The sequence below is a fragment of the Microtus oregoni genome, unplaced genomic scaffold (genome assembly GCF_018167655.1).
Source record: "Microtus oregoni isolate MIOR12 unplaced genomic scaffold, Mior012 000048F_ref0000485, whole genome shotgun sequence".
Lineage (NCBI taxonomy): Eukaryota > Metazoa > Chordata > Mammalia > Rodentia > Cricetidae > Microtus > Microtus oregoni.
Window position 1 is genome coordinate 3,927,462 of NW_024543222.1, and position 27,772 is coordinate 3,955,233.

Consider the following 27,772-nt stretch of genomic DNA (forward strand, 5'->3'; position numbering starts at 1 on the left):
CATTGGAGCTTTGCAAGCGTACAATTACATTTTTGATGATGATGATGATAAAGCAAACCGAAGTCTGGTTTCAAAACTTGTAGGCCCTACCAGGTTAGGAAGAAAACGTCTTGGACTACTAAACATAGAGAAACACGTCCTGTTCCCTCTCAATCCACATCCTTGTCCGCTGATAAACCGCAAAGTTTCCCAAGAGCCCCAAGCCTCGCAAGTCGTCAAAATTTTTAACCAACAGTAATGAACCTTCTCCCGAACGTGACTTTTGTCCTGGTCCCCTTTTGCTCCAATTTGTGTGGAGTCCAGGAAAACCACCACCTTCCCTCTACTAGCCTCCTCACCCCACCCTAGGGCCTTGTCACCCAGTCCCTTTCTCGCTTCCGGGGAGACTTTAGCGAGACGACCCCAAAGCCTGGAACTAAGCGAGTCCCCACTGCGCAGGCGCAATCCCGCCCCTCAAAGCCCTGGCCAATCCGCGGCGCGCGTCTCCTTTCGGCCCAGAGAGATCACGTGAACCGGGAGTGGCGACGCCCGCTAGCGCCCCGCTCCTCTCCCTGCTCCGCAGCTATTTCTTGACCTTCTACCTTGGTCTCCTTGACGAAGAGCGGCTCGGGGACCTCCCCTGGCCCGCGGCAGGGGATTCGTCCGTCCGGCGGGCGGTCCCGGCTTCCGAGATCGCAGCCGGTCACGCGGGGAGTGGCGGCGGGGACGGGGCGTGGTGGAGCCGGCGGGGCGGGGCCTCGGCCGAGCTCTTAGGGCAGGCTCTGCGCTCCGGCAGCAGATCCGCGTCGTCGTCGTTTTGGCGTCTGTCACTTCTGTCGCCACCTCCTCTGCCACCAACCCTGGCCGCCACCATGAACCCCGACCTGCGCAAGGAGCGGGCCGCCGCCACCTTCAACCCCGAGCTGATCACGAACATCCTGGATGGCAGTGCGGAGAACACCCGGCGCCGCCGAGAAATCGGTGAGGCCGGAGCGTCAGGCCTCCCTCCTCTCCAGAACCAGACGGAAGACCCCAATGGATGAGAACTTGGGGTCCCTGGAGTTTAGGGGAAGCCGGGACTCCCTGCTTAGGAGGGAACAGCTCTCCGTTCTAATCTGCTGGGATTCCGGGAGGGTGAATGCTGTTTCTCTTGATGTCATTTAACTCCCTTGCAGAGAACTTGATTCTGAACGACCCGGACTTCCAGCATGAAGACTATAACTTCCTCACTCGCAGCCAGCGCTACGAGGTGGCTGTTAAGAAGAGTGCCAGCATGGTGAAGAAGATGAGGGAATTTGGCATCTCAGATCCTGAAGAGATCATGTGGTTTAAAAAGTAGGTGCCCGTTAACACCGTAGTGCAAGTCCATACTACAGCTGCAGTTTGGGGAGGCCTTTTTCATCTTAAATGGTGTTTGAAGGCTCAAATTGAACATTTCATGATTCAGTTTTATGTGTGAAAAATAATATTACTTTTTTTGTGTTAAAGATTTATTTATTTATTATGTATACAGTGTTCTGGATGCCTGTGTGCCTACACTCCAGAAGAGGGCACAAGATCTCATTACAGATGGTTGTGAGCCACCATGTGGTTGCTGGGAATTGAACTCAGGACCCCTAGAAGTAAAGTCAGTGCTCTTAACCTCTGAGCCATCTCTGCAGCCCAAAATAATATTACTTTTGCATCTAAGTCTTTCAGTGGGATATTTGTAAAGTGCTAATATGAATGGATATGCTCAATTTTGTTTCTCATTTTTTTAAAAGTTTAAGGGTTGAGGGGGTTACTCAGCGGGTAGAGGAGCTTGCCACCCAGCCTAATGATCTGAGTTCAATCCCCAGGACCCACATTAAAGAATCAGAGATTGTCCTCTGACCTGTTTACTAGAGGTGGCCTTTGTGTACCCTCCCCCACACAGTAGAATTAAATTTAAAATGTAATTTAAAAAATTCTTTTGAGCCAGGGTGATGGTGGTTCACATCTTTAATTCCAGCGCTCAAGAGGCAGAGGCAGGCTGATCTCAGAGTTCGAGGCCAGCCTGGACTACAGAGCTAGTTCCAGACTACAGAGAAACCCTATCTCAGAAAAAAAAAAAAAGACAAGACAAATAAATAGCAATAAAAATTATTTTGTTTCAAACATCCCAGTTACAGCTATTTAAACGCAGAGTGAGCTTGCACTTTGTGAGAGAGCTGCCTGTGCCGGGTGTGGCTCAGTGGACACAGGTTGCCAGGTAGTCACAGGCCCAGGGTTTGATCGTCAGCACTGAAGGCGAGGGAAGAAAGGCCTACTGATTTTCTGAGAAACATTGTAGTTGCAAGACCAGATATTTAAATATTTTGGAATAACAGCAGATTTTTCTCTAGTGTGTACCTCGGGTATAAAGTAATGGGAAATGTGAGAGAGGTCTCAGAATGAATCTGATTCTAAACCACATTCTAAGAACCCAGCATTGTGGAATGTAGTGTAGCCTCCATCCCATCCTGTGCATAGTCCTGCCGTAGTCCTGTTGCTGGGGAGCGGGTCCTTTTCTCTCGCTCTCTTACACTTTGCTTTTCAGCTATTCATAGAGACTCTTTTCTCCCTTAGCCTTAACGGGCACACATTTTGTGCCATCTCTGACACTTATCTTTTATTTCTGGGTTTTTACATTGTACAGAAACTCCAGTGTTCTCATCAATAAAAGTAAAATTGGGAGGCTAGAGATTACCACAACAGTAGAGCCCTTGCCTAGGTGCTTAGCATGCACAATTACCTAGTTCAGTGCCTAGCATTACCAAATAAATAAATAAAAATGAAATGAAAGGAGCTGGAAAGAGGACTCAGAGGTTAAAACTACTGGTTGCTTTTCTAGAGGTCCCGGCAACCACGTGGTGGCTCATAGCTGCTATAATGGGACCCAGCGTCCTCTTCTGGCCTGCAAGTGTACTTGCAAACAGAGCGTTCTTGTACGTAAATAACTTAATTAAAAAGAAGAAGAAAGAAAAATTTGGACCAGAAGTATAGCTCACTTTTACCTGGTATGCTCCAGGCCCTATGTTAAATCTACAGTGCCTGAGCAACAATAGAAAGTTTGGTTTTGAGGATAGGTTGGCCTGAAACTCACTATGTAGTACAAACTGACCTCCAACTCCAAGTACTTCTCCTGCCTCAGTTTCCTAAGTGCTGGGGTTGCAGGTATGAGCCACCTTGCCTGTCTTAAAGAGATTAAATTTTATTAAGACTATGTTTTTAAGAACTGATGTAAATGATTGCAAGTCCTGCCCTTCCTCCTTCCTTCGTGCTGCCGGTACAGTGCAGCCAGTGCTCCTGACTTGATTTGGTCATTACTGTGACGGTGAAGTGGTTTGCTTGCCCCTTAAAGACTTCCTCACATCTCCAGTCAATCGTACTAATCAGAAATAACTTGTAAAGTGCGCGGTGACGAGTGCCTGTAATCCTACCCGCGGGAGGTGGAGGCAGATCAGGTCACCTTGGTGTCTGTCCAGTTTGAGGACAGTCTGAGCTACATTTAAACTCTTTTGTGTTTAGTTTGGTGGCTCAAATGTGAGAACACTCACCAACTTGCAAATAATCATTTTTGTTTGTAAATTTTGTAATTAGTGGTATTTTGGAGCACAGTAAATCCTAGGAAAGAGTTAGAAAGTGGACTATGTTGGATCTACAAACTTGAAAATTGCTGAGATTTTATACCTTCTCAAAGCAACATAAAAGAGAAGCGTTGCTTGTTTGTTCTGTCAATGGGTGATTCAGCATGTTTCATAACCTGTGTTGGAGTGCAATCTGCAGCCAGACAAGAATGAGATCACAGAGGCCTAGAGCAGAGTCCTTCCTGTGGGCCATGCCTCCTCTTCAGATGAAATAGCAGCGATAAGTTTCAGTGCCCTGTGACAAGGAGATCAGTACAAGAGGTTAGTACAAGGTAACGGAGGAGGCTGGAAGCTGGTCTCGGCAGTGCCTGGAGTCAGGCATCTGTGAGCGTGTGATCGCTCCTGTATCTTGAGTTCTGACTGGAACTGACAGCAGGATTTTATGTGCCATTAAGAAGAACTTAGCATTATTCCACTTTGCCTGGTTCCGTATCACTATTGTAGATGGCTTATTTTGCCTTCGTGCGGACCAGGTTGCAAGTCTGTTTCATCTGGTAATAAAAATTTAGGAAGGAACCCAAAACTTACCATGTATTGTAAAATATATCAGATAAACAAAACGTGGGAGGAGTCTAGAATTGACGAAGCAGAGGGATTTCTGAGGATTCAGGGCGTTTATTGGTCTCTTTGTTATGTATTTATTACTTTTTCTTTTTTCTTGTTTTTTTTGTTTTTCAAGACAATTTCTTTGTGTAACAGCCCTGACTGTCCTGGAACTCACTCTGTAGACCAGGTTGACCTTGAGCTCAAAGCCTCTGCCTTCCTGAACCATGGGGTTAAAGGCCTGCACCACCATCACTCAGCTATTTATTCTTAAAATGGTCTCTTTTATGTCTTGTTTGGGACTTCTTTCTTTTTTTCTTTTTCTTTTTTTTTAAAGACTGTATTGTTACTTTACAAAGTTGATATTTTAAAGAAATAGTATGTGTGGATGTTCTGCATACATGTATGTCTGTACACTAATTGTCTATATACTAATTGCCTACCTGGTTCCTGAGGAGACCAAAAGCAGTATGGGATCTGCAACTGGAGTTACAGATGGTTGTGAGTTGTGCCATGCGGGTGCGGGGAATCAAACCCAGTTCCTCTGAAAGAGCAGCCAGTGCTTTTAACCACTGAGATCCCTTTTGTCTCCCTGCCCTAGAGACAGGGTCTTACCCTGTAGCCCACGCTGGGAATTTTGGAAAACTTCTGGCCTCAGCTTGTTGAGTGCTTTTGACTACGTCGTTTGCAATGAAAAGAAAATGTTCTTAAGAGTGACAGTTGGGGTTTTTAAAGCTGACTCCTTGGAGCTGGTTAAGGTGTAGAGCTCTGATGATAGAACACTTGGTTGTGTCTGAGGTCCTGGGCTCTGTCCCCGGTCCCTCTGAATTCATTACTGAAGTCTGATTTCTTGACAAGCACCTGCAGGGGGATTAAACATCACTAAAGTACAGTTTTTCAGATTTTTTATTCCTTGTTTTGTTGTGTTCTGATCAGGACAGGGTCTTCCTTTGTAGCCCAGACCTTCCCTCTCTCCATGCCCCGACCCCCGCCTCAGTTCTAATCCTTTGTAGCCCAGACCTTCCCTCTCTCCATGCCCCGACCCCCGCTTCAGTTCTAAGTGTTTGGATTCTCAGGTGTGCAAAATCTCCAGCTACAGACTTTGTTCTTCAGTTATATTTCAGGTGGTCTGGGCAAGGGGGAAACGACAGAAATTTTTATTAAGGAAACATTGGTGTTTGTGTCCTACTTGTCCCCTCCTCCGTAATGGCAGGGTCTCACTGTAGACCTGGCTAGCCTGGAACTCACTGTGCAGACTGTGCTGTCTTTGCCCTCTGAGCAATCCGCAGGCTCTGCCTTCTGAGTGCTTGGCTCATAGGATAGTGCTGTCACACCCAGCTACTCTCATTTCCTAAAGCTGCCTCTGTTAATATCTTTATAACTTCATCTCCCAGTTTTCAGTGTTTACTAAGGCGTTCAGCCTTTTCAGTTCCCTCGTGGAAATGTGGGTGTGTTACATAGTCACCATTTTTGGCTCCCCACTTACACCTTATTTCTCAGAAATTCCTGTTTCCTTTTTCCATACATGCGCACACACGCACTCGTGGAAATGGGAAGTGTGCGATAGCGATGGTTTTAGTGAGACTCAGAAGGCCTGCTGGGATGTCATGCCAGTCTTCCCTGGAGGGTGACTTAGACATTTGTCTGTCTCCAGGCTTTTAGTTCCCTTTTCTGTTCGTATTCCCTCCAGCTTCCCGTCTGTTAAGGTCCTCCTGCCGTAGCCTTCTGTTTCTCTGAGGTAACAGGCATGTGCCACACCAGTTTCACCCAGTTTAAAATAATAGTTAATGAATATGATGTTACAGAAACCAGAGACAGAGGCATTCATTATTTGGGGCTTTCTCATCATCTATGTGCTTAGGTTGGCTAGTCAGTTATCTCACGGTCATTTGGACCTTTGGTCCCAGCATACCCAAAAAATGTTTTATTTGTTTTGCTGGGCAGTGAGTGTAGTGCCTTCTCCATGCTAGACTTAGCACCTACCTCAGCTGGAAAGGGATCTTTGTGCCCTGACCACACAACTGAAACCATCGACCTCGAAGCAAAGGCTCACTGAGCAACACCCATTAACATTCCCCAGGATGGAGGACACAGAAGTCACTCCCTCTGCCAGACTCTGTCATCACATTGGCTCGTTTGGGTTGATTGGCAGTGTCAGTCCCAAGAGCGTCCACATGGAAAGTGTCTCGGAGTGGCTGTGACTGATGGGAAGCGGAAGAGTCTGGCTGGTTGTGCAGTGTTATTGCGGGAATGAAGCAGTAGGCAGTTACTGTGTTTGCTGCTGTTGCTGCTTTTAAGGTGCTAGCCCCTCTGGAGTGGCAGTCTTCCTTTCCTACTGTAGCCCATGCTTTGCTCCTTGTGAAGCTCAGTGTCTCCTGGGTGACACCTCTTCCAGTCACCCCTGAGAAGACATCAGAGTCACTTAAGTGACAGAGCCTTTGTACTTCAAGTTCTTGGGGTGCACACCTGGCTGAAATGCAGAACAGACCCCTAGGAAGTCCATGGCAGGCACAGCCCTGACTGGTGCACTCAGTTTGTGTTTCCTAGGTTCTGTTTGACGTGAAGGTGATTGCGGACTGGTTTTCAGGGCCAAGTGCAGTTCCTTAATCTGAAGCGATGTTCACTGGCCGTTGGGGGCAATTTTTAAATCACTTCCACTAGATGTCCTGGAGATCTTCAGAGATCCACGGTCCTGCCCTGTGATACGTACTTATTCATCAGGCTGTGTGCTTAGGTCGTTTAGGCAGAGGCTGTTGTACTGTTCCTGATGCCTGGTGTGGTGGCAGATGCCTGCAGTCCCAGCCTGGGCCTAATGGGTGAAGATCCCAGGAGTTGAGACTACGCTGCGCCCCATGGCAAATTCTAGGTCAGCCAGGGTTATGCAGTGAGAGAAGAGAAACAAAACATTAAAATAAATTATTTTCAGGAGTTTTGCTAGCAGGCCTATAATAACGTCTGTGGAGTTCCTTTTGATCCTCAAAGCAAGTTAACCCGGAAAGGAAGACCGCAGTACGCACACAGCACCCATACCCACACTAAAGCACCCATGCAGTCAGAACAGAGGTGACAACCAAGCCCATTGTTTCAGACTAAGTGTATAATTTATACAGGACTTCTTTTTTTAAAAATGAGACAAGAATTCTGAAGACTCCAGGCTGCGGCTCAGTGATGGAACGAGCTGAGCTGGCTGAGGAGCTGGCCCATCCTGCACCAGAGGAAGACAGGAAGACTCTGCCCTGGGGTGCAGAGAAGAGCTGCTCCCTAAGAGCCTGTGCTTGGCTTTTTACACAGAAAACGGTGGAGGCTACATTTAGTTTAATAAACGGGGGTCCTCAATTTTCTACTCTTCATCCTCAGGGCCAAGATTTTTTGTTTGGTTGTGGGGCTGGCAAGATGGTTCAGGGTACTTGCTGCCAAGCTTGACAAATGGGGTTTGATTTCCGGAACCCGAAGATGAAAGGAGAGCAGTTGTTGCCTCTGATTTCCACGTGCCTCCTTCCCCGTCATGGCACACGCTAACGACAGGCTAACGAGAGTGAATGTGGGTGCAGTGTCCTGCGTGAGGCTGAGACGCTTTTCTTTTCTCTCCTGTAGACTACATTTGGTCAATTTTGTGGAACCTGTGGGCCTCAATTACTCCATGTTTATTCCTACCTTGCTGAATCAGGGCACCACTGCTCAGCAAGAGAAATGGATACGTCCGTCCCAAGATCTCCAGATAATTGGTACCTACGCCCAGACGGAGATGGGCCACGGTTAGTCCACATCTGGTGGTCCTGGAGCGACCACCTCATGAGTTCAAAAATTTGATTTTTTTTCTTCCTTCTCTGTAGCTATGTGTTTGGGACTTTATTTTTAAATTGTTGCATCAAAACCCAGTTTCCCTTTTCTGAGTTTATCTCCCCAGGGCTCTGGCCTATGAACATCCTTCAGTGTCACTTCTTAAAGCCGTTGTCACTGTCACGGGTATGCACTGTTAACAGTTACTGAGCAGCTTGGAGAGGTGGCATTTGAGCACATCAGAGCACCCGGTTGAGTTGGTGTGTGTAATATGAAGGAGCCTGTTGGAGGTTCTCCAGAGGGCTGGCGCCTTAGCAGTGTCTAGAGGAGAGTCGGAAGAATGCTGCTCTGGAGTGTGACTTCCCTCCTTTAAGACACACCAAGAAATCTCCATAGACCTGTTCTGTGGATCTGGGAGCCTCTTGGGAAGGCCCAGGCCTGGGCTGAGGAAGGGTACTCTACAGGGCTCAGGAGCTGAAGGAACAGTGTGGAAAGCAGCCTCACCTCAGCCGTCTGGCCACAAAGCAGATGAGCAGTTGGAGAACATGCCATCTTACAGGGACCGCTTCTTGTGCTGCCTGCTTCACGTTAGCTCTGTGGCACAGGTGCTGCCCTGGAGACAGCACTGGCAGATCCCTCTCGCTGGAAAGGTTCCTTTCTCCCCTCAAAACTTGGTAGATAACAGATTTGGTTTTGTGAGTCATGCACGCCTGCATTGCTGCTCCGCCTCTGTCCCCTGTGCTAGTCTTAGTTCTTCCCAGCTGCCTGAATCCTGTGGCTTCCCACGAGACTTCCTTCTTGGTTTTGGGTTACTGTATTTTTCTCAACCATTTTCTGTCTGTATCTTTTTGCTTTGATGTGGAACAGAGCCCAGTCTTCGTGCATGTTAGATGAGCCCTCTGTCACTGGTGCCACTGCAGTCCTGCTTTGCTGCTGGAATCTGGCTCTGTATAAGAACAGGGCTTGCCGAGCAGCACACAGGTGTCTCCCGGTTTAACCCCAGCTCTGCAGTAAAGGAGAGCTGGGGTTAAATATATATATCTCCCAATATTGTGCCTGCCAAATAATTCTCCATTCCTGCCTCGTGTGTTAAGCATTTCTTCTGTGTGCTCAACGTGTCCTTCTCAGAGTAGAGGCAAATCTCTCCTGTGATTGGTCTGTCTTAGAGAGGGAGAGTCTCAGCCCCTACCCAGGATTCCTCAGAGAAAAACCTCCCAGAATCTGGGGAGGAAGGAGTGAGAGAATTTTACAGTTATGTCACACAGTGTCTGAGGGTCATTTTCCTTATTTCTTCTTTGGTTCAGATTCCCTTGTCTGTATTGTCTCTAATTTCTTAGCTCTAACTTCCTGTCCCAAGTCTATCATTCTTCTCTACATTCTACATTCTTTCAGGCTCATTTCTTCTGCATCCTTAGTTTTATCTCTGGATTCTTATTTTTCTTGCCGTTACAAAACCCCAGGCATGTATTCCTCCATTCATTAGCAACTCGTTAGTAATAAAAAGGCTGCCAGGAAAATTCTCAGGGACACAGGCACTCTTTGGAGATGCGGAGGAGAACTTACCTGCTAGTTTGCAGGCAACCCAGCTGCAGCTGTGAGGAGGTCCCAGCTATCTCTCACAAAGGGAAGAGACTACCAATGAGAGATCTAAGGAAGAGGCAAAGAATACGTGGACTGTTTTACTTTTCTTTTCTTTTCTTTTTTTTAATATTATTTATTTATTATGTATACAATATTCTGTCTGTATGCCTGAAGGCCAGAAGAGGGCGCCAGACCTCTTTACAGATGGTTGTGAGCCACCATGTGGTTGCTGGGAATTGAACTCAGGACCTTTGGAAGAGCAGGCAATGCTCTTAACCACTGAGCCATCTCTCCAGCCCTGTTTTACTTTTCTTAAGTGTGATTAATAATATCTGGACAGAGTCAGTTAACAGCCTTTCTTATCTCCTGAATCCTAGGACCTAAACACAGTTAGTCTACTGAATCTAAAACCTTGCATCAAAAACTGGCTCAGAGTGTTAATTGCTATTTTCAGTCAGAGCAGGGAGGTGCCAGTGAAGGAACCTTAGGGCAACATAGGTACTGTTGATCTCTTAAAGGACTGTAACAAGGCCAGGCACCTGCAATACCGCCCTAGTTCACCATAAATCCCTTGAAGGGCTTAGATCCTACAAGGCCAGACACCTGCAATTTCATAAGTAGGATCTGTCAAAGTTCCATTTGTGATCTGTCCAGAGGATGCACATCTGGCCAACTTGTTCTGTCAGTAAGGCATTTAATGATGGAGAACATAGTGTAGAGAGAAGTCATCCTCCTGACCATCCACAAATGTGTGTGCCCATAAGACTGAGATGTAATCATGGGATTCCATGTGCACATCACATGAAAATGGTGGAAATGGGGAGCTATCGTACTGTTGCTGCAGCAGCTTCCCGAGTCAGTGGTTCACAAGCCTTGCTGACGGGTTGCCCCATCTGAGAGTAATTCCTCTGGTGGGCTGACAACTGAGTTATCAACTGCTCTAAGGGGTAATTGTCTCGTGGCCCATGTAGCTCATGGTGACCACTGCTGACGTGAGAGCGACCCTCAGACATTTCCTACATTTCTGTGACCTTAGATAGCGACTGTTTCCTGTTGGTTCTTTGTCGCTTCTTGTTGAGTTTTGTAATAGCATGAAGTTATTTCCAGAGTGTACTATACAGGTGTGCTTCTCTGTGTCTGGAGGCTGGGCATGGAGCTCAGAGGTTGGGTATTTGCCCAGTGTGTGCAAGGCCCTGGGCTCAATTTCCTGTACCAAACCCCCAAAACAAAATATAGAGTTATGCGTTTGGTATTCTTGCTTACATTTTTTCTTTTTCTTTTCACCAAAAAGGTATATTTGTTGTTTTTGGGTTTATTTTTAGCCAGGTAAATCTCTGAGTGTGAGACCAGCCTGGTCTACATAGTAAGTTCTCAGCTGATCAGGGCTACACAGTGAGACCTTGTCTCAAAAAAAACAAACAAACAAAAAAAAAAAAACCACTTGGTTAATTTTTATTTGTGTGTGTGTCCACAGAGGTCAGGAGAGCATAGGACATCCCCTGTAGCTGGAATCACAATTAGGATGTGAGTCATCCTAATCCTACATAGGTACTGAGACCTGAACTCAGGTCTTAGGGGAAAGCAACAGGTGCTCTCCATCTCTCCAGCCCCTCCTTTGCTTTCTCTTTTGTTTTGAGACAGGGTCCTTACTGGCTTGGAACTCGTTATTTGGACCAGGCTGGCCTGCAATCGTCATCATTCCTTTTTCCCCTGCCCCTGCAGCGTAGGGATTACAGACAAGCCCTGTCATGCCTCACAACGGTATAACCCAGGCTAGCCTCAGACATGTGGTTCTCCTCCCTCACCTTCAGCATTGGCCGATTCAGGCGTGCCGCCACCAGCTGCTAACTTCAGAATTCTGATTTCAGTTTGTCAGGTTGCAGAAAGTACGGCAGGAGTTTGAGTTAGGTTCTAGCAGAGCTCTTTATTTCCTTGGGAAGTGCTCTCCTCGTCTGGATCTCTCAGGCAGAAACTAGTTAATTCTTTCCTGTCTGTCAGATCTTGTGGAGGAGTGTGTTTGTGGGAGATGGACTTGTGTAGACCAGGCTAGCCTCAAACTTGTGGGGATCTGCCTGTGTCTGATGGAATTATAGGTGTGCATCGCCCGGACTGGTTTTTCATTAGATGGAACTGACTTCATGCATGCTGGGCCGGCCACCCCACTGCTGACTCTGTACTCCCAGCCCCAGAGCAGCTCACTCAGATCATCTCCCTGCTCTTGGCTGCCAGCCTTTCCAGCTTTAGCCTGCAGAAGGAGAGCTGAGAAGGCCTTTCCAAATGGCAGCATTAAAAGAACTAACACTTTGCCAAAAGTGCTATGCTTTACAATTTTTGATAACTATATAAATATAATCTGTATATCATTGTCATGCATAACTAACTTCAAGTAGAGAAACCCCCCTTTCTCCTTGTGCATTCCTAAATCTCCATGTATGACTAATACCTGTGTTAGCTACAAGGACATTTCCTCCAGAAACTCTTGTAGCGGTTGCCCTGCCGTCCTCAGCGTGTTTGATAACACTTACATCCTTACTGTAGCACATCACACAGACACAAACCTTCCCTAGGTCTGGAGGGGCCGCTTCCAGGCTGCTCCTTCACCAGCAGTCTTACCACAGAGCAGCTCTCCTGAAAGCAGAAAGTGGGCTGCTGCCAGCCCGAGGTGCAAGTTACTGCCTAGGGCCTGGCATGTGTTTCTTTTTCTCACTGGATACTAGTTTTTTGGGGAAGAGAGCACCAGGGATTAAACCAGGGTCTAAGTATACTAAGCATGAACTCCCGCAGCTTGGAGCTACCCCCTCATTTAAATCCAGGGCCTCCTGTATGAGTTCTAGGTTTAGGTATGTGGGATTAAGAATGGTTTGGTTTTTGTCTGTGATAGAACAAACCCAGAGCAAGCTGTTTACCACTGAGCTATACCCCACTCCCAGTGCTGGCTTTTTAAAAGCTGGAAGATTTCATGAATAAGAAAGGCATCTTACCAGTGCAGTTTGGTTTGATTTGGTTAATGTGGTTTGGCTTTCTCCTTGTGTGGCTTAAACTGTCCTTGAACTTGAATCCTGCCTTAACCTTCTATGTGCTTGAATTACAGATGTGCACCATCACAGCTCGCTCCATGAATCAATGTCAATATTTTTTCTAATTTCAAAATGATTACAAATTCATAGGGAGTTGCAAACGTAGCACCAAGAGTCCCCACTGCCCTTTCATCTCCTCCACCAGTGGCCAATCTTTTAGGATTTCTGTTTTGATGATTCTTTTGATGATTCTAAGGGCAGCTCTGGGTTTTAGACGTTCTCAGCACATGTCACACTTGAACGTTAAGCTCGCCACCATCATTTGATGCAGATGTGGCACTTGGCCATCCATCTTTGTTTGTTTATAAAGTGGGAATTTCTCTGTGTCTTTTGGATGGTTAGCCTTGGAGAGGTTCTGGTGAGCTCCTGGTGAGCACATCAGCCTTGCCCTCCCCAGCTTAGAGGGAACAAATTGGAACAAGCCTAGAGGTTGGAAGGCTCATCTCTAAGATGATTAAATAACATCGTCGTGGAGCACAGGCCCTGTTATGCACAAACGTGTGATTTGCAATTATAATGGTCCCGACTAGGGATCATTTGTCTTTAATTGCTGGAATTGTTGGGAGGGAGAGCACTGTCAGTTTCTGTGTTCGTTTGCACCCAGAGATCCACACGGCATAATGAGAAGTCACATAAAGACTGGGTCTGTCCTAGATGCTTTCTGAACAGACAGAAAGGATCCCAGTCTAGACACTTCACTAAAACTGCATCCAGGAGAACTTAGCCTGGATTCATTTTAGCCCCAAGAGAACTGCCCTATTTTCCTATTTCTGCCCCACCCAGGGACTCCTTGTCCCCCTTTAATTCTCCCCAAAATTCTCATTTCCTTTCATTTAATTGCGAGCCTGAAGTCCTGCCTTTGCACATTGTTTGTGCTACACGGGCCTGGGTCTCCATAGCCGTCCTGCTGCACACCCTGCCCGCTTCAGGATGAACAAACACTGTTGAGAGTCACAGAGAGTACAGAAAAGGGCAGTGCTCCCCTCCTTGATGACGTGCACGTGGTTGATTCGTACTCACAGTTTTTTCTCCCTCCCTGCTCTGTCTGTTCACATCACTGATCCACACCCTGCTGATGCTTCCCTCAATTGTCCATCCTTGGTATTTCTTCGAAGCTTTGTACACCGAGGGCGACCTGAGCCTTTGGACCTTCACTTGGGCATGTTCCTGCCCACCTTGCTTCACCAGGCCACCGCAGAGCAGCAAGAGCGTTTCTTCATGCCAGCCTGGAATTTGGAGATCACGGGCACTTATGCCCAGACAGAGATGGGTCATGGTACAGTGTGTTTAGTCTACCTTCTGGGTGGGTGGGCCCTGCCAACTGGACCTGTATAGTGCACCTGCCATGAGCTATTGACGGCTCGGCAGGATGCTGTTGGCTGTTTCTGTGAGCCTTTGCTGAGTCCGGCTTCAGGATAGGGTCTGGCAGTGGAAATGAAGTTATTTTATCACTGTGGTTGCTGATTCTTCCTGACTGTCCTTCAGAAGATCAGGAATGACCAGTTAGGCCTACTTTCCACACAGTCTGTAGAATCTGAATGTGTAGACTCTGAACCCATAAACGTTAACGTATGAGTACCCTTTGACTTCCTGTAGGGGATGTGCAGCTTTCTGTAGTCAGAACATGCAGCATGTATGCCTTCAAGTTACTTGTACCTTGAAGTGCTGAGGATGGTTTGACCAGAGGTTAGGAAAGTTAAGCCATCTTTCCAGGCCAGTGACGTCAAACTCTGTTTGCACACACTTGCCTCCTTGCCTGTCTTTCTAAACCAGGTGGGGCTGGAGGTAGTAGTTTCTCTCATGTTCTGAGTTGGCATCTTAGATTGCCCCCGTTCGGAGGCTCAGAAAAAGTGTGTACTCCATACAGCCATCTCTTACTGTGAGCAGTGTTTGATAGGCTCCTCCCAAGACACCAGGTAGGGTCCAGCAGAGTTCAGCTGTCGTGAGAGAACATGTTGTCCTCACTGCCCTGTCTGATGTGTCACCAGGTTCCTTTGGCAAAGGAGATTACTCCGTGCCTGGTTTCTTGACTTGAGCTTTGAAGGCTGTTGCTCACAAACAGTCCATTTCTGTTGCTCAGTGTGAAGTTTCTAGATATGTCAAAGTGAAGTGTTCAGTGAAGCCTCAAAGTAGTTTGTTAGAGAGAAGTCTTCAGCGTTTGTTTCAGTGTAGTTCTCTTACATTTCCCTATAACGCTTTTCAGAGAATTGGGATGTGTACAGCTGGAGTTCAGAGGGAAGTGTCCAGCGTCTCCAGCAGCACGTGAGACCGGAGCACACGCTTCCTTGCTCTCCTGAGCAGTGAGCACTGGGTGGAGCTTGGCCCTAGAGATCCACAGAGCGAACCCAGGCATTGTTGGACCTGTAGGAGAGTTATAGGAAGTCATTTTTCATAATGAAGAAATGTTTTCAAGTTCTAGCTTCCATTTTAGTATTTACAATAAGTTCGGAATGTACAGAAGTTCTAGCCAAGGTCTGCTTCTGTCACACGTTACCTTACCGTCCTCAGAAGTACAGCGGTAAATAGTTCACTAGAGTTGAAACTTAGAAATGGGGCCCAGGCTGGCAGTGCGGTTCAGTGGTAAAGGTATGTGCTGCCAAGCCTGGTGACCCAAGTTCAATCCCTAGGACCCACTGAGTAGAAGAAAACTGACTTCCACAGATCGTGTGCTGTGGCTCATGTGACCAACACCAACACACAGCACAGTGCGCAGAGTAAAGGTAACTTTTTAAAAATGTAAAAGAACTAGGTTTAAAGGAGAGTGGACATCTCTGTTACATAGAACATTAGCTACCCTTACATTTTTTTTTCTATTAGTCTCGATAAATATGACACACCCGCTGAACCGCACTGGGAAGTGGAATGTTCCCCGCACTCGTGTGTGCAGCTCAGTGGAGGATTAGCCTTGCGCTGTGCCCATATCACTCGCAGCTTGTCACAGGCATGTTGCTGGCCTGGGCTTTCTCAGAGGCCTGGACCTTTCAGTTTGCCAGGGAATCTTGACTCTGTCTGGCTTTGTTGGTCTCTCCCGTCTGCTGTATCTGAGGTCGTGTGCTCTCTTTCCTTAGGAACTCATCTTCGAGGCCTGGAGACCACTGCCACATACGACCCCAAAACCCAAGAGTTTATTCTCAACAGCCCTACTGTGACTTCTATTAAGTGGTGGCCTGGGGGGCGTAAGTTAATTTTTTTTTTTTAACAGTTGTTGGATGTTTTGTTGTTGTTGAACATCTTGAGGACTTATTATGAGATTGTATTTAGAATGTAGATTTTAGAATATAATTGTGAAGTAAAAAAATAGTTAAGATCTTAAATTATTATGAGATGTTTTACATTCTCTTGTGGTCCTTGTTGAGTCTGTTTGTATATGGCGAAAGCACAACAGTAATGACTGTTTTATGGCTTAATTTTCCCTCTAAATAGCCCTGTGTATCATAGCTCCCATACTCATCATTAAAATAAAATTCCTGGCCAGGTATGGTAGTAACCCCTTTAATCTCAGGAGGCAGAGACAGGCGGATCTCCATGAGTCCAGAGCCCATCTGTTCTATAGAGTAAGTTCCAGGCCGGTCAGACCTACACAGTGAGAACCTGTCCCAAAAATAAAATAAAGTTTTCCTTTTTTTTTTTTTTTTTTTTTTTTTTTTTTTTTGGCTTTTTGAGACAGGTTTTTCTGTGTAATAGCCTTGGCTATCCTGGAAGTCACTTTGTAGACCGGGCCTGGCTTTGAACTCACAGAGATTCTCCTGCCTCTACCTCCTGAGTGCTGGGGTTAAAAGTGTGTGCCACCACTGTCCAGCATAGCTTCCCTATTTGTTATTTCTGTCAAAAATTTGAGTTACTTTCAGATTTTTATTGTAAATAGCTTTTGTATAAAATTTATATTTAGTGTCTCTTTCACTCTGAGTTCTGGCCTTGGGATGTGTATTTCAGGTGTAACAGTAGTTGGTAGATTTTGTTATTTACATTCTGTCTTTGTTTGTTTTTGTTTGGGGGGGCAAGGCTGGTCTCAGATACTCTAAGTATTTCAGAATAGCCTCTGCCTTTTTTTTTTTTTAAGTTCTTTGAGCCAGGGTTTCTCTCTGTAGCCCTGGCTAGCCCAGAACTCAGAGAAATCTGCTTCTGAAGTATTGGAATTCCACACCTGACTAGAGTGTTGTGTGATAGAAATGAGGCAGTTTATTAAAGAGAACGAAGGTGTCCCAGGAGTCGAAGAGCTAAAGAGCTGGGGCAACTCCCAGAACCGAAAGCCTGTATTGCACCAGAGAGCTGGCTCAGCAGGTAAAGGCACGCTTAGTACAAGCCTGCAAACCTGCATTTGAGCCCCATAAATCGTACAGTGGAAAGAAAGAACTGACATCCTTCAAGTTGTGCTCCGACTGCCACATGCACTGTGTCACATGTGTGTGCCTGCCTCCTTCATGCTGATGCACACACAAATAGTAAATGTTAAAATAACTGAAAACCTTTTTTTAATGTGGGATTTATCTGCTGAAATAAAAAAAAGAACAAAACTCTAAGCTTTGTCCAGAAGCTCTGTGAGGTTGGCATGGGAAAGGACTCACTTTTACACACTTTCCTGTGCCCACCGTGTAGAAATGCAGGAACAGGCAGTGAGGGCTCAGCAGGGAAGGGCACTCGTGCCGACCCAGTGACTTGAGTTCAATCCCTGGAACCCGTATGGTGGAAGGAGAGAACAGTTCCCACAAGTTTTCCTCTGACCTCCGCATGCACAGCGTACTGTCTGCATGAGCTGCCTCCCCAGAGCAGTGTAATCAGTGGAAATACAAGAGCGAACCCAAGCGTGCTGGTGCACACATGTGATCCCAGCATCTAGCACATAGCGGAGTTCATGAGACAGGAAAATTGAAAAGCAGGAGCAGCACACTGACTTCTTGTTGTTGATGCTGCAGTTGGGAAGACTTCCAATCATGCCATCGTTCTTGCTCAGCTCATCACTCAAGGGGAGCGCTATGGACTACATGCCTTTGTTGTCCCTATCCGTGAAATCGGGACTCACAAGCCCTTGCCAGGTGAGGATTGTTCATCTGATAACAAGGTAAACATTAAAATGACACAAAGCCAGCCGGGCGATGGTGGCGCACGCCTTTAATCCCAGCACTCGGGAGGCAGAGGCAGGCGGATCTCTGTGAGTTCGAGACCAGCCTGGTCTACAGAGCTAGTTCCAGGACAGGCTCCAAAGCCACAGAGAAACCCTGTCTCGAAAAACCAAAAAAAAAAAAAAAAAAAAAAAATGACACAAAGCTGAAGAGATGACTTAGCAGTTGTGAACACTGGCTGATCTTCCAAAAGACCAGGGTTCAGTTCTGGCACTTTTATGGTGGCCCACAACCAGCTCTAATTCCAGTTGCAGGGGATCCAGCATCCTCTTCTGGCCTCCTGAGGCACCAGGCATGCAAGGGTGCATGGACAGACATGCATAGAAAATACCCACACACATAAAATAAAATAAACTGCAAAAAGTGTAAGGCACAATTGACTGGAACATAGGGAGGCAAGGAATCCAAAAGCATAAATATCTCACGTGTTTCCTGTTGTCTGTGGTAGGTATTACTGTTGGGGATATTGGCCCCAAATTTGGTTATGAAGAGATGGATAACGGCTACCTGAAGATGGACAATTACCGCATTCCTAGAGAGAACATGCTGATGAAATATGCCCAGGTATATTTATTTATTTTATTTGGTTTTGGTTTGTTATTGTCAGGTTTTCTCTATGTATCCCAGACTAGCTAGGCTAAGGTTCACAGCAATCCTCCTGCCTCAGCCTCTAAATGTTGGTTGCAGAAGTGACATGCTTTTCCTTCTGAACTCCTTTTATTCTGACAGTGACTTAGGAGTGTTGAGGATGGTGTGAAAAGTACCAACTCGTTAGTGAGTCTGTGGGCCTCAAGCCCTTAAGCAGCTTAGAATCACCTGGAAGGCCGGTAGAACTCAGATTGTGAGCCAAGAATGAAGTGCACGTGTGAGACAGAGGAACTGAGGTCAAGGTCAGGTTGAACTGCACGGCAAGCCCATGTTTTTTTTGTTATGTTTTATTTCAAGAAGAGTTTCTCTGTATAGTCTTGGCTGTCCTGAAACTTGCTCTGTAGACCAGGCTGGCCTTGAACTCACACAGATCACCTGATCACCTGCCTATTCTTCCTGAGTGTTGGGATTAGAGGAGTGCCCCACTATGGCCTGGGTAAGCCCATGCTGGTTTTTTTGTTTAAGATTTATTTATTATGTATACAGTGTTTGCCTACACACCAGAAGAAGGCACCAAATCTCATTACAGATGGTTGTGAGCCACCATGTGGTTGATGGGAATTGAACTCAGGACCTCTGGAAGAGTAGCCAGTGCTCTTAACCTCTGAACCATCTCTCCAGCCCCCAAGCCCATATCTCTTTTTTTTTTTGGTTTTTCGAGATAGGGTTTCTCTATGGTTTTGGAGCCTGTCCTGGAACTAGCTCTTGTAGACCAGGCTGGCCTCGAACTCACAGAGATCCACCTGCCTCTGCCTCCCAAGTGCTGGGTGTGCACCACCACCGCCCGGCTTCCCCAAGCCCATATCTTACAATCAAGCCCTTGCTCCCAAAATCTCTGGTTCAAAAGGTCCGAGTAGGGAGCAAAATTTAGTATTTCAGCCCAGTTGCCAGGTCCTGCTGAAGCCAGGTCCCCTGCTGTTCCAGGACACACTTGGAAAATCGGTTCATGGTCTCTTCCTCACAGAAAGATGCTCAGACCTGTTTTGTTTTCCCAGGTGAAGCCTGACGGCACATATGTGAAACCCTTGAGTAACAAGCTGACGTATGGAACCATGGTGTTCGTGCGGTCCTTCCTCGTGGGAGATGCAGCTCGGTGTCTGTCCAAGGCGTGCACCATTGCCATCCGATACAGCGCTGTGAGGCACCAGTCTGAAATCAAGCCAGGGTGAGGGTGGGGCCCGAAATGGGCTCTCTCTTTTGTTTTTTTTTTAATATTTATTTGTTATGTATACAATATTCTATCTGTGTGTATCCCTACAGGCCAGAAGAGGGCACCAGACCTTATTACAGATGGCTATGAGCCACCATGTGGTTGCTGGGAATTGAACTCAGGACCTTTGGAAGAGCAGGCAATGCTCTTAACCACTAAGCCATCTCTCCAGGCCGAGATGGGCTCTTTTGATGGCTTGCTTTGACCCTGTGCTTAAGAGGATGGATCAGAATAACCTCTTCCTCTGCCTTTACACCCTGGACCAGTTATGGTGCTCGGTGTTAAGCCAGGGCTCACATGTACTAGGCCTCCCAAGGGCCTAGCCCCTACCCAGCATGCATTGAGGGCAGGCAGGCACCTGCTTCTCTCTTTAAAAATTAAAAACAAACAAAAAACCTATAAAACTGTTAATTTAAAAAAAGTTTATTGTTTCTGCGGCACTACCCAGGAAAAAAAAAAAAGTTTATTGTTATTTGACAGTTTGATACACATACACAAGGTTATCTTGATCATATTCAACCCCAGGACCTTTGTCAATTCTTAACTCTTAAAATGTTTAACTTATATACTGTGTCATCTCCAGGCTTGTGGTCAGAATACAGTATGTTGAGCCTTGTGGTGGGCTGGCCTTTTGTGGCGTCCTCTTCCTGTGAGCTGACCAGTGTGGGTTTCTGTGTAGCTATGAGATGTAGTTGCCTCTCGGAAACACTAAGGCAGTGAGGAGACTCCACAGCAGTGCCGCAGAGAGGGGAAGAGTATTGCTGGGCGCCTTGGTGCACACCTCTAATCCCAGTACTCGGAAGGCAGAGGAAGGTGATCTATGTGAGTTCAAGGCCAGCCTGATCAACAGAGTGAGTTCCAGGACAGCCAGAGCTATATGCAGAGACTCTATCTCAAACAACCAGGGGGGAAAAAGAAAATGTGACCTTATAGAGCCAAAGAATTGCGCTTTTGAGCAGTGTGACCTCAGACAGACTTCCTCATCTCTGTTTCCCCATCAGTAAGATGACAGTAGTGACAGTTGCCATCATCCAGGAAGGACCACGTGAGGATGAATTCAGTTGCTACGTCAGGGTACTCGGACTGAAACCTGGGATAACGCAAGTAAATATTTACTAATTTTTTTTCCCTGTTATTTAGTGAACCAGAACCTCAGATTTTGGATTTTCAAACCCAGCAGTATAAACTCTTCCCACTGCTGGCCACTGCCTACGCCTTCCACTTTGTAGGACGGTACATAAAGGAGACCTACCTTCGAATTAATGAGAGCATTGGCCAAGGGGACCTGAGTGAGCTGCCCGAGGTATGGACACACTTTTCTCATTCGCCTGTTGATACCCACCCATGGGTTTCCGTAGATACCCTTAGGTTACATGTTTGCCTGTCGGCAGACATCCAATAGAAACTGTATGTTGGAATTTCCTGAAAGGAATTACATAACCTTGGAACTTTTCAAAATTAAAAGCAGACCAGATCTGAAGCTAGAATGTTTATTGACAGCATTTAAAGGAAGGGGTGAATGTTTGGCCAAGTCCAGCCATTCAGAAAAGTGTGAGAGCATCAATAATTCAGATCGCAGGTAGCTGCCCCTCCTCAGTAGCCATGCAGGCCTTGGTTCTGACAGTGAGCAGCGTACTTCCAGGAGGATGTGTCTTCCTATTAGAAGGTGGGTTCTAAGCCAAGGTTCTCATGACCTGTACTTGTCCCCTAGCTTCACGCCCTCACCGCTGGGCTTAAGGCTTTTACTACCTGGACGGCCAATGCTGGTATTGAAGAATGTCGGATGGCTTGTGGTGGGCACGGCTATTCTCACAGCAGCGGAATCCCAAATATTTACGTCACTTTTACCCCGGCCTGCACCTTCGAGGGGGAGAACACTGTCATGATGCTGCAGACAGCCAGGTGAGGAGCAGTCTCCACAGACCCACTGTGGCAGGCAGGGACATTTCGCTTCCGGCACGACTCACTTCTTATTTGTTGTCTGCCCTAGTTAGGGTCCCTACTGCTGGGATGAAACTCCATGGCCGACACAACCTGGGGAGGAAGGGTTTTTAAGACATAACCTTTCCTTCTTTTGGTTCTTCCCCAAGATCTCAGATTAATAAATACCACAAATAAAACCATATCACAACTTGAAAGTCCCACCATTTCAAACACTTTCAAAGTTCAGTCTCTGTAAAATCCAAAATCTCTTTTAAAAATTCAAAGACTTTCAACTGTGGATGCCTATAAAATAAAAAATAAGCTAAATACTTTTTTTTTAAGATTTATTTATTTATTTATTATGTATACAACATTCTGCCTCGATATATGCCCGCTCGCCGGAGGAGGGCGCCATATCTCATTACAGATGGTTGTGAGCCACCATGTGGTTGCTGGGAATTGAACTCAGGACTTCTGGAAGAGCAGCCAGTGCTCTTAACCTCTGAGCCGTCTCTCCAGCCCAGCTAAATACTTCCTTACTCGAAGAGGGAAGAACCAGGGCACAATCACAATCTGAACAAAGCAAAACCAAACTCCCAGCAGATAAATAATTTTATGTCACTGTCTGGGATCCCTCACGATCTGCGCTCCTCCAAGGAGCTTGGGTCACTTCGGCTCTGCCGCCCTCCACAGCACGCACAGCTTGTCTTCTGGGCTCCAGCTGGCTCCACTCTGCTGCTGCTGCTGCTGCTGCTGGTCCTCCCACGGCACTGGCAGCTCCGAACTGCAGCGGAACTGCACCTTTACCATTAGCCTCTCAGGGACTCCGCCCTCACAGTGCCCTCCCTTCACAATCAGCACCACCTGGTGACTCTCACATAATTAAGCTCAGCTGCCAGTATGAGCTATGACCTTTGCTGCCTCTGGACCACATCTGTGTGCTGACCCCCGAGGAAGTGCTTCCGAAGCCTTGACCTCAGTGATGCTGATCTCCTCTCAATCACATCCTAGCAGAGCAGAGGTTTTACTGTAGTGATTCTGGTCCCCTGTTAATCACAGCTGGTTCTTCAGCCCCAGCTGACCAGACACACAAAAGGCCTGGTAGAGTCTCTGCTTCCCTCGGAAACTTCACAGGCTAGCCCCCATCGTCTGTGCCGCTCTCAGCATTGTCTTCCAGGCTCCTACAGAACAGCCCACTGAGCTCCCCATAAGTCCTTCCACAGTCCTCCCCCAAACAACATGGTCAGGTCTGTTGGAGCAACACCCAGTGCCAGCTTCTGTCCTAGGTGAAACACCATGACCAGAGCAACTTGGAGAGGAAAGGGTTTATTTGATTTACACTTTCATGTTGCTGTTCATCATTGAAAGACATCAGGACAGGAACTCAAACAGGGTGGGATCCTAGAGTCAGCACTGATGCAGAAGTCACAGAGAGGTGCTGCTTACTGACGTGCTCCTCATGGCGTGCTCCTCATGGCGTGCTCCTCATGGTGTGCTCCTCGTGTGCTCCTCGTGGTGTGCTCCTCATGGCGTGCTCCTCATGGCGTGCTCCTCATGGCTTGCTCAGTCCTTTTTTTGTTTGTTTGTTGCTGTTGTTGTTGTTTCTCCAGGCAGGGTTTGTCTGCGTAGCCCTGGCTGTCCTGGAACTCCCTCTGTAGACCAGGCTGGCCTCAAACTCAGAGATCACCTGCCTCTACCTCAAGAGTGCTGGGATTAAAGGCGTGTGCCACCACACCCAGCTCTCCGCCTGCTTTCTTATAGAAATCTAGGACTACTAGCCCAGGGACTATACACATGGAGTGGGCTGGACCCTCCCCCAAAGCACTAATTAAGACAGTGCTCTGCGGTGTTCTCAGCCCTCCTGACACTGTGACCCTTTAATACAGTTCCTCATGCTGTGGTGACCCCGCCACAACATTATTCTCATCACTACTTCATAACTAACTTGCTGCTATTGTTGTAAGTCATCATGGAAATACCTGCTTTCTGGTGGGGTGGTCACCAGGAGGCTGGAAATAGCTGCTCCACAGGCTACAGCCCCGTTTTATGTAGGTATTTTCTGAGGTTCCCTCCTCAGATGACTCTAGCCTGTTTCAAGTTGATCTAAATTCAGTCAGCACATGCTCAGACTGTGTGAAGTCACCTGAATAGCGTCACTAAAGCATGTGTTTTGGTGATTTCCAGGTTCTTGATGAAAATGTATGACCAGGTGCACGCGGGGAAGTTGGTGGGTGGCCTGGTGTCCTACTTGAATGACCTGCCCAGTCAGCGCATCCAGCCACAGCAGGTGGCAGTCTGGCCAGCTGTGGTGGACATCAACAGCCTGGACAACCTGACTGAAGCCTACAAGCTTCGTGCAGCCAGGTGAGCTCCCCTCACTCAGGTCAGCGGCCGGCTATAGGGCCTTCCAGCTGGAGCCAAGCAGAGGCGTGAAAGCCGTGATGGCTTCCTCAGCTCTCTACTCTTCCTTCTTGCTCAACAGATTGATAGAAATTGCTGCAAAAAAACTTAAGACTCACGTGAGTCACAGGAAGAGCAAGGAAGTAGCGTGGAACCTAACTTCCGTTGACCTTGTCCGGGCGAGTGAGGTCAGTGGCGGCTCTCCTCACTGTGCTCCGCGGCCCCTTCCTAATGCTGGGAGCGCTGTGCTCTGCTGCACCTTCCCCATGCCTGGGGCGCTGTGCTCGGTTCTCTGCTTGCCCCTTCCTTAGTGCCCTGCTCACGGTGGTAGCCGTCTTCTTCAGATAGGCTTTCACTAACCTAGGCTGATCTGGAACTCACCAAGTAGCTAAAACTGACCACGAAGTCATGGCAGTCCTCCTGCTTCAGCCTCCCAAATGTTGGAATTAGACACAGAAGCCACCACATCCACCTCCCAAGGATTCCCACTCTCCTTGTTTGCTTTCCTCTAGGCACACTGCCACTATGTGGCGGTTAAGCTGTTTTCAGATAAACTCCCCAAGATCCAAGACAAAGCTGTCCAGGCTGTCCTGAGGAACCTGTGTTTCTTGTATTCTCTCTATGGCATCAGCCAGAAAGGAGGAGATTTTCTTGAGGTTGGTGTTTTCGAAGCAGAAGCCTTTTTGTAGTTGTTTATTTGACTCAAACAGTTGTTTTACAGTTCTCTCTGTGTGTAGATGTTTATTTACAGTTCTGTGTGTAAATGTCTTTTTACAGTTCTGCGTGTGTAAATGTCTTTTTACAGTTCTGCGTGTGTAAATGTCTATTTACAGTTCTGCGTGTAAATGTCCGTTTACAGTTCTGCTTGTAAATGTCCGTTTACAGTTCTGCGTGTAAATGTCTGTTTACAGTTCTGCGTGTAAATGTCTGTTTACAGTTCTGCGTGTGTAAATGTCCGTTTACAGTTCTGTGTGTAAATGTCTGTTTACAGTTCTGCGTGTGTAAGTATCTAATCTGTACACAATTTTATTCGTTCGTTTTACTCTTTTCCTTAGGGGAACATCATCACAGGGGCTCAGATGTCACAAGTTAACAATCGGATACTGGAGTTGCTCACCCTAATCCGCCCCAATGCTGTTGCTCTGGTGGATGCCTTTGACTTCAAGGATATGACCCTCGGCTCTGTTCTTGGCCGCTATGACGGGAACGTGTATGAGAACTTGTTTGAGTGGGCCAAGAAGTCCCCACTGAACAAAACAGAGGTACAACAAACAAGACAGCATCTTTCCAACTTCTGAAGTTCTCGTTTAATTCTGTACAATGTCGGTCACAGAGCCCACATTTTTTTTTAAATAAAGGTCAAGCATGGTGAAGCACACCTTTAATCCCAGCACTGGGGAGGCAGATGCAAACAGATCTCTCTGAATTTGAGACCAACCAGGGCTATATAATGAGCCTCGGCTTAAGAACAAAACAAACAAAAATATTTGAATTTGTGCCTGTATAAGGTCCACATAGTTTCTCAGTTAAAAGTTTTTGTTTGTTATAAAGAGAAATGCTGATGTACACGGGAAGTTCTAACTGGCTTCGTCTGCTTCTCTGCAGGTTCACGAATCTTACTACAAGCACTTGAAGCCCCTGCAGTCCAAGCTCTGAGCTTTCCCCGGGACAAGTCTGATTTGCTCCTGAAAGCAGCGTGAAATCTCGTCCTTGATTCACTAATCCCTGTGAAACCCTCATCAAATTTGTACAGCTATAAAGAAATGATGGCTTGGCCTTTTTCCTAAAGTAAAGAGAAATGAGCAGACCGCAGCGCAGAAATGAGAAATTCTCTGTTTTCAGTGTGGTAACAGAGACTCCTAGGTGCTCAAAGTCTTCACGGCTGTGCTGCTGCTAATCCCAGTAGGCCATGACCTTGGGTGATTAACAGAATTTAACTACTAAATTCTTAGTTATTTTCACATTTTTACTGCTATTCACTGGATCTATGTTTTTTAAATCAAAGGTGTTTTATAAGGTGGAACTTTACAGGCTTTCCAGCCTAAATGATCTACACTAAGAAGGGTTGGGAGCGAGAAACGAATAGAAGCCCTGACGTGGGGGTGTGGGGCACATCTGCCTGCTGTGTGACTGTCGCTCCTGTAGACTTCAGCATTAACACACCCAGCCATAGGGGCCATAGCGCGCACTGGGAGTGACTATCCGTTCTGGGCTCCAGCTTTCCTGATTGCACTGTCTCGCCTTTGGTCCCCGCTTTCTGACATAATTAAGCATATCTTTACTTATTTGACCATTGCCTGGATGTTAATCATGGTGGCTGACTGTCTTCCCTTTCTTGCTTGCCTTCTCCTGAAAGACATACTAAAGGCAATAGCTATTCCAATTGAGTATCAGGAGAGCCCTGGGGGCTGTGGCACGTCTGTATTTTGGTGACTTTATTAAATGAATTTCCTAGGACTATGCAAATTTGAAAGATTTTGTCATCTTGTCATATAAACCATTAAAATGCTTGGTGGTCAAGTATTTGACATATAAAAGTAAATCACTCAGATCACCTTTTACACCCAGAAATAACAGGAGACCCTTTGCCACAGCCATGTGCTGTGGGTTCTAGTTCAGAAAATGTAATCGCTGATGCGGTCTGAAGGATGAGCAGAGGCCACAGCTAGTTTCTTGCTGTTGAGTACCTGGCTTTGTGGTAAGCCACTAGCAGCCATACTGCGTGCTCAGCTGCTCCCTTCAGCTGCAGTGCAATCTCTACAATCATTGTGCTCGAAGATGGAATGCACCTTTTGTGTGGGGTGCATTTTTGTATGGTAATTTCTGTTTGGTTTGGTTTGTTTTGAGACAGGGCCCAGACTGGCCTTAAACTCAATTCTCAGTCTCCCAAGAGCTGGAACTATAGGTGTGTGCCACCAGGCCTGGCTAACAGGGACTCTTTATTCTTAAATCACAGTAGAGAAAACCTTTGAACCTGTTAGCTCTGTGTCTGTGGCATCTGCATCATGAAAACAACTGAGAACATAGTAAATGGAGCAGAAGCAGCATCTTGACGCTGACATAAGACCAGTCCCAGGGGAGCTGATAGCATTAGATTATTGACGAGCCTTAGCCTTTCCCCTGCACAGCTGATCACTGCTCAAGATTGAAGGTGCGCACTGTTGCTTCATTTGGGTCTGTTGACAGTAGTTCATATTCTGGAAAATAAATACATCTGAATGACTGAACCTTGGCTGTTAAATGTAGACTTATTTCTGAATTTAAATACTGAATCATAGATAAACGGTGGACAGCAGCTGCTGTGGGAACCAGCCCGCCTCATCCTGTTACATAGACCTGGGATCTTAGCAGGGCTGAAGAGATGGTCTACAAAGTACCTCCAACCCCAACACCTGAGTTCTGTTTATAAAGTGAGTTCATGTCCAGCCTGGTTTACATAAAGAGGTCCAGGCCACCAGAGCTGCTGTGACACTTGGCATTAGAGTTTTTAATGTGTAGGGCGTTTGGCCTACAAGTGTACCTGTACACATGTGTTCAGTGCCCCTGGAGGCCAAAAGATAGTGATGGATCCCCAGGAACTTCAGTTACTGAGGTTTGTTAGTCCTCCATATGGGCAACTTCAGTTCTCAGGGATCCAAAGCCCTCTTCTGGCCTCTGAGGACACCACACATACATACGTATATGCAGGTAAAACACCCATACACATAGAATAAAAATAAACTTTAAAAAGAAAGGAAGAAAGAGAAAAGATCTCTCCACTTCAGAATACCCTGTCCAGGAATGAGCTACCCACAATTACACTAAGTCTCCCACATCAGTTGACAGTCCCCAGCAGACATGCCCAGAGACCAGTCTTCCAGAGGG

General features: G+C 46.7%; 2 protein-coding genes across 4 annotated transcripts in view; one reads left to right on the plus strand and one right to left on the minus strand.

Moving 5' to 3' along the window:
• The window catches only part of Ten1 (TEN1 subunit of CST complex), a 14,685-nt gene extending 13,967 nt beyond the window's left edge, over positions 1-718 (minus strand). Inside the window, exon 1 of the mRNA XM_041635769.1 lies at positions 582-718. The gene's annotated coding sequence lies outside the window, so the exon portion shown is untranslated. The remainder of the gene's footprint in view (positions 1-581) is intronic.
• On the plus strand, positions 700-27,135 carry Acox1 (acyl-CoA oxidase 1). Of its 3 annotated transcripts, none has more exons than XM_041635767.1 (14): positions 700-960; positions 1,155-1,314; positions 7,764-7,924; positions 15,676-15,783; positions 17,521-17,640; positions 18,176-18,291; positions 19,371-19,540; positions 20,726-20,888; positions 21,297-21,487; positions 23,693-23,872; positions 23,991-24,096; positions 24,421-24,564; positions 24,964-25,170; positions 25,514-27,135. In XM_041635767.1, the coding sequence occupies exons 1-14, from the start codon at positions 852-854 to the stop codon at positions 25,562-25,564; spliced, it is 1,986 nt and encodes a 661-aa protein (XP_041491701.1). In that variant the 5' UTR covers positions 700-851; the 3' UTR covers positions 25,565-27,135. The 3 variants fall into 3 exon arrangements, with proteins under 3 accessions (XP_041491701.1, XP_041491700.1, XP_041491702.1); XM_041635766.1 differs by lacking the exon at positions 7,764-7,924 and adding an exon at positions 13,723-13,883; XM_041635768.1 differs by lacking the exons at positions 700-960; positions 1,155-1,314 and adding an exon at positions 13,723-13,883 and having other exon boundaries at positions 7,860-7,924.
• Positions 27,136-27,772: the final 637 nt, after the last annotated feature.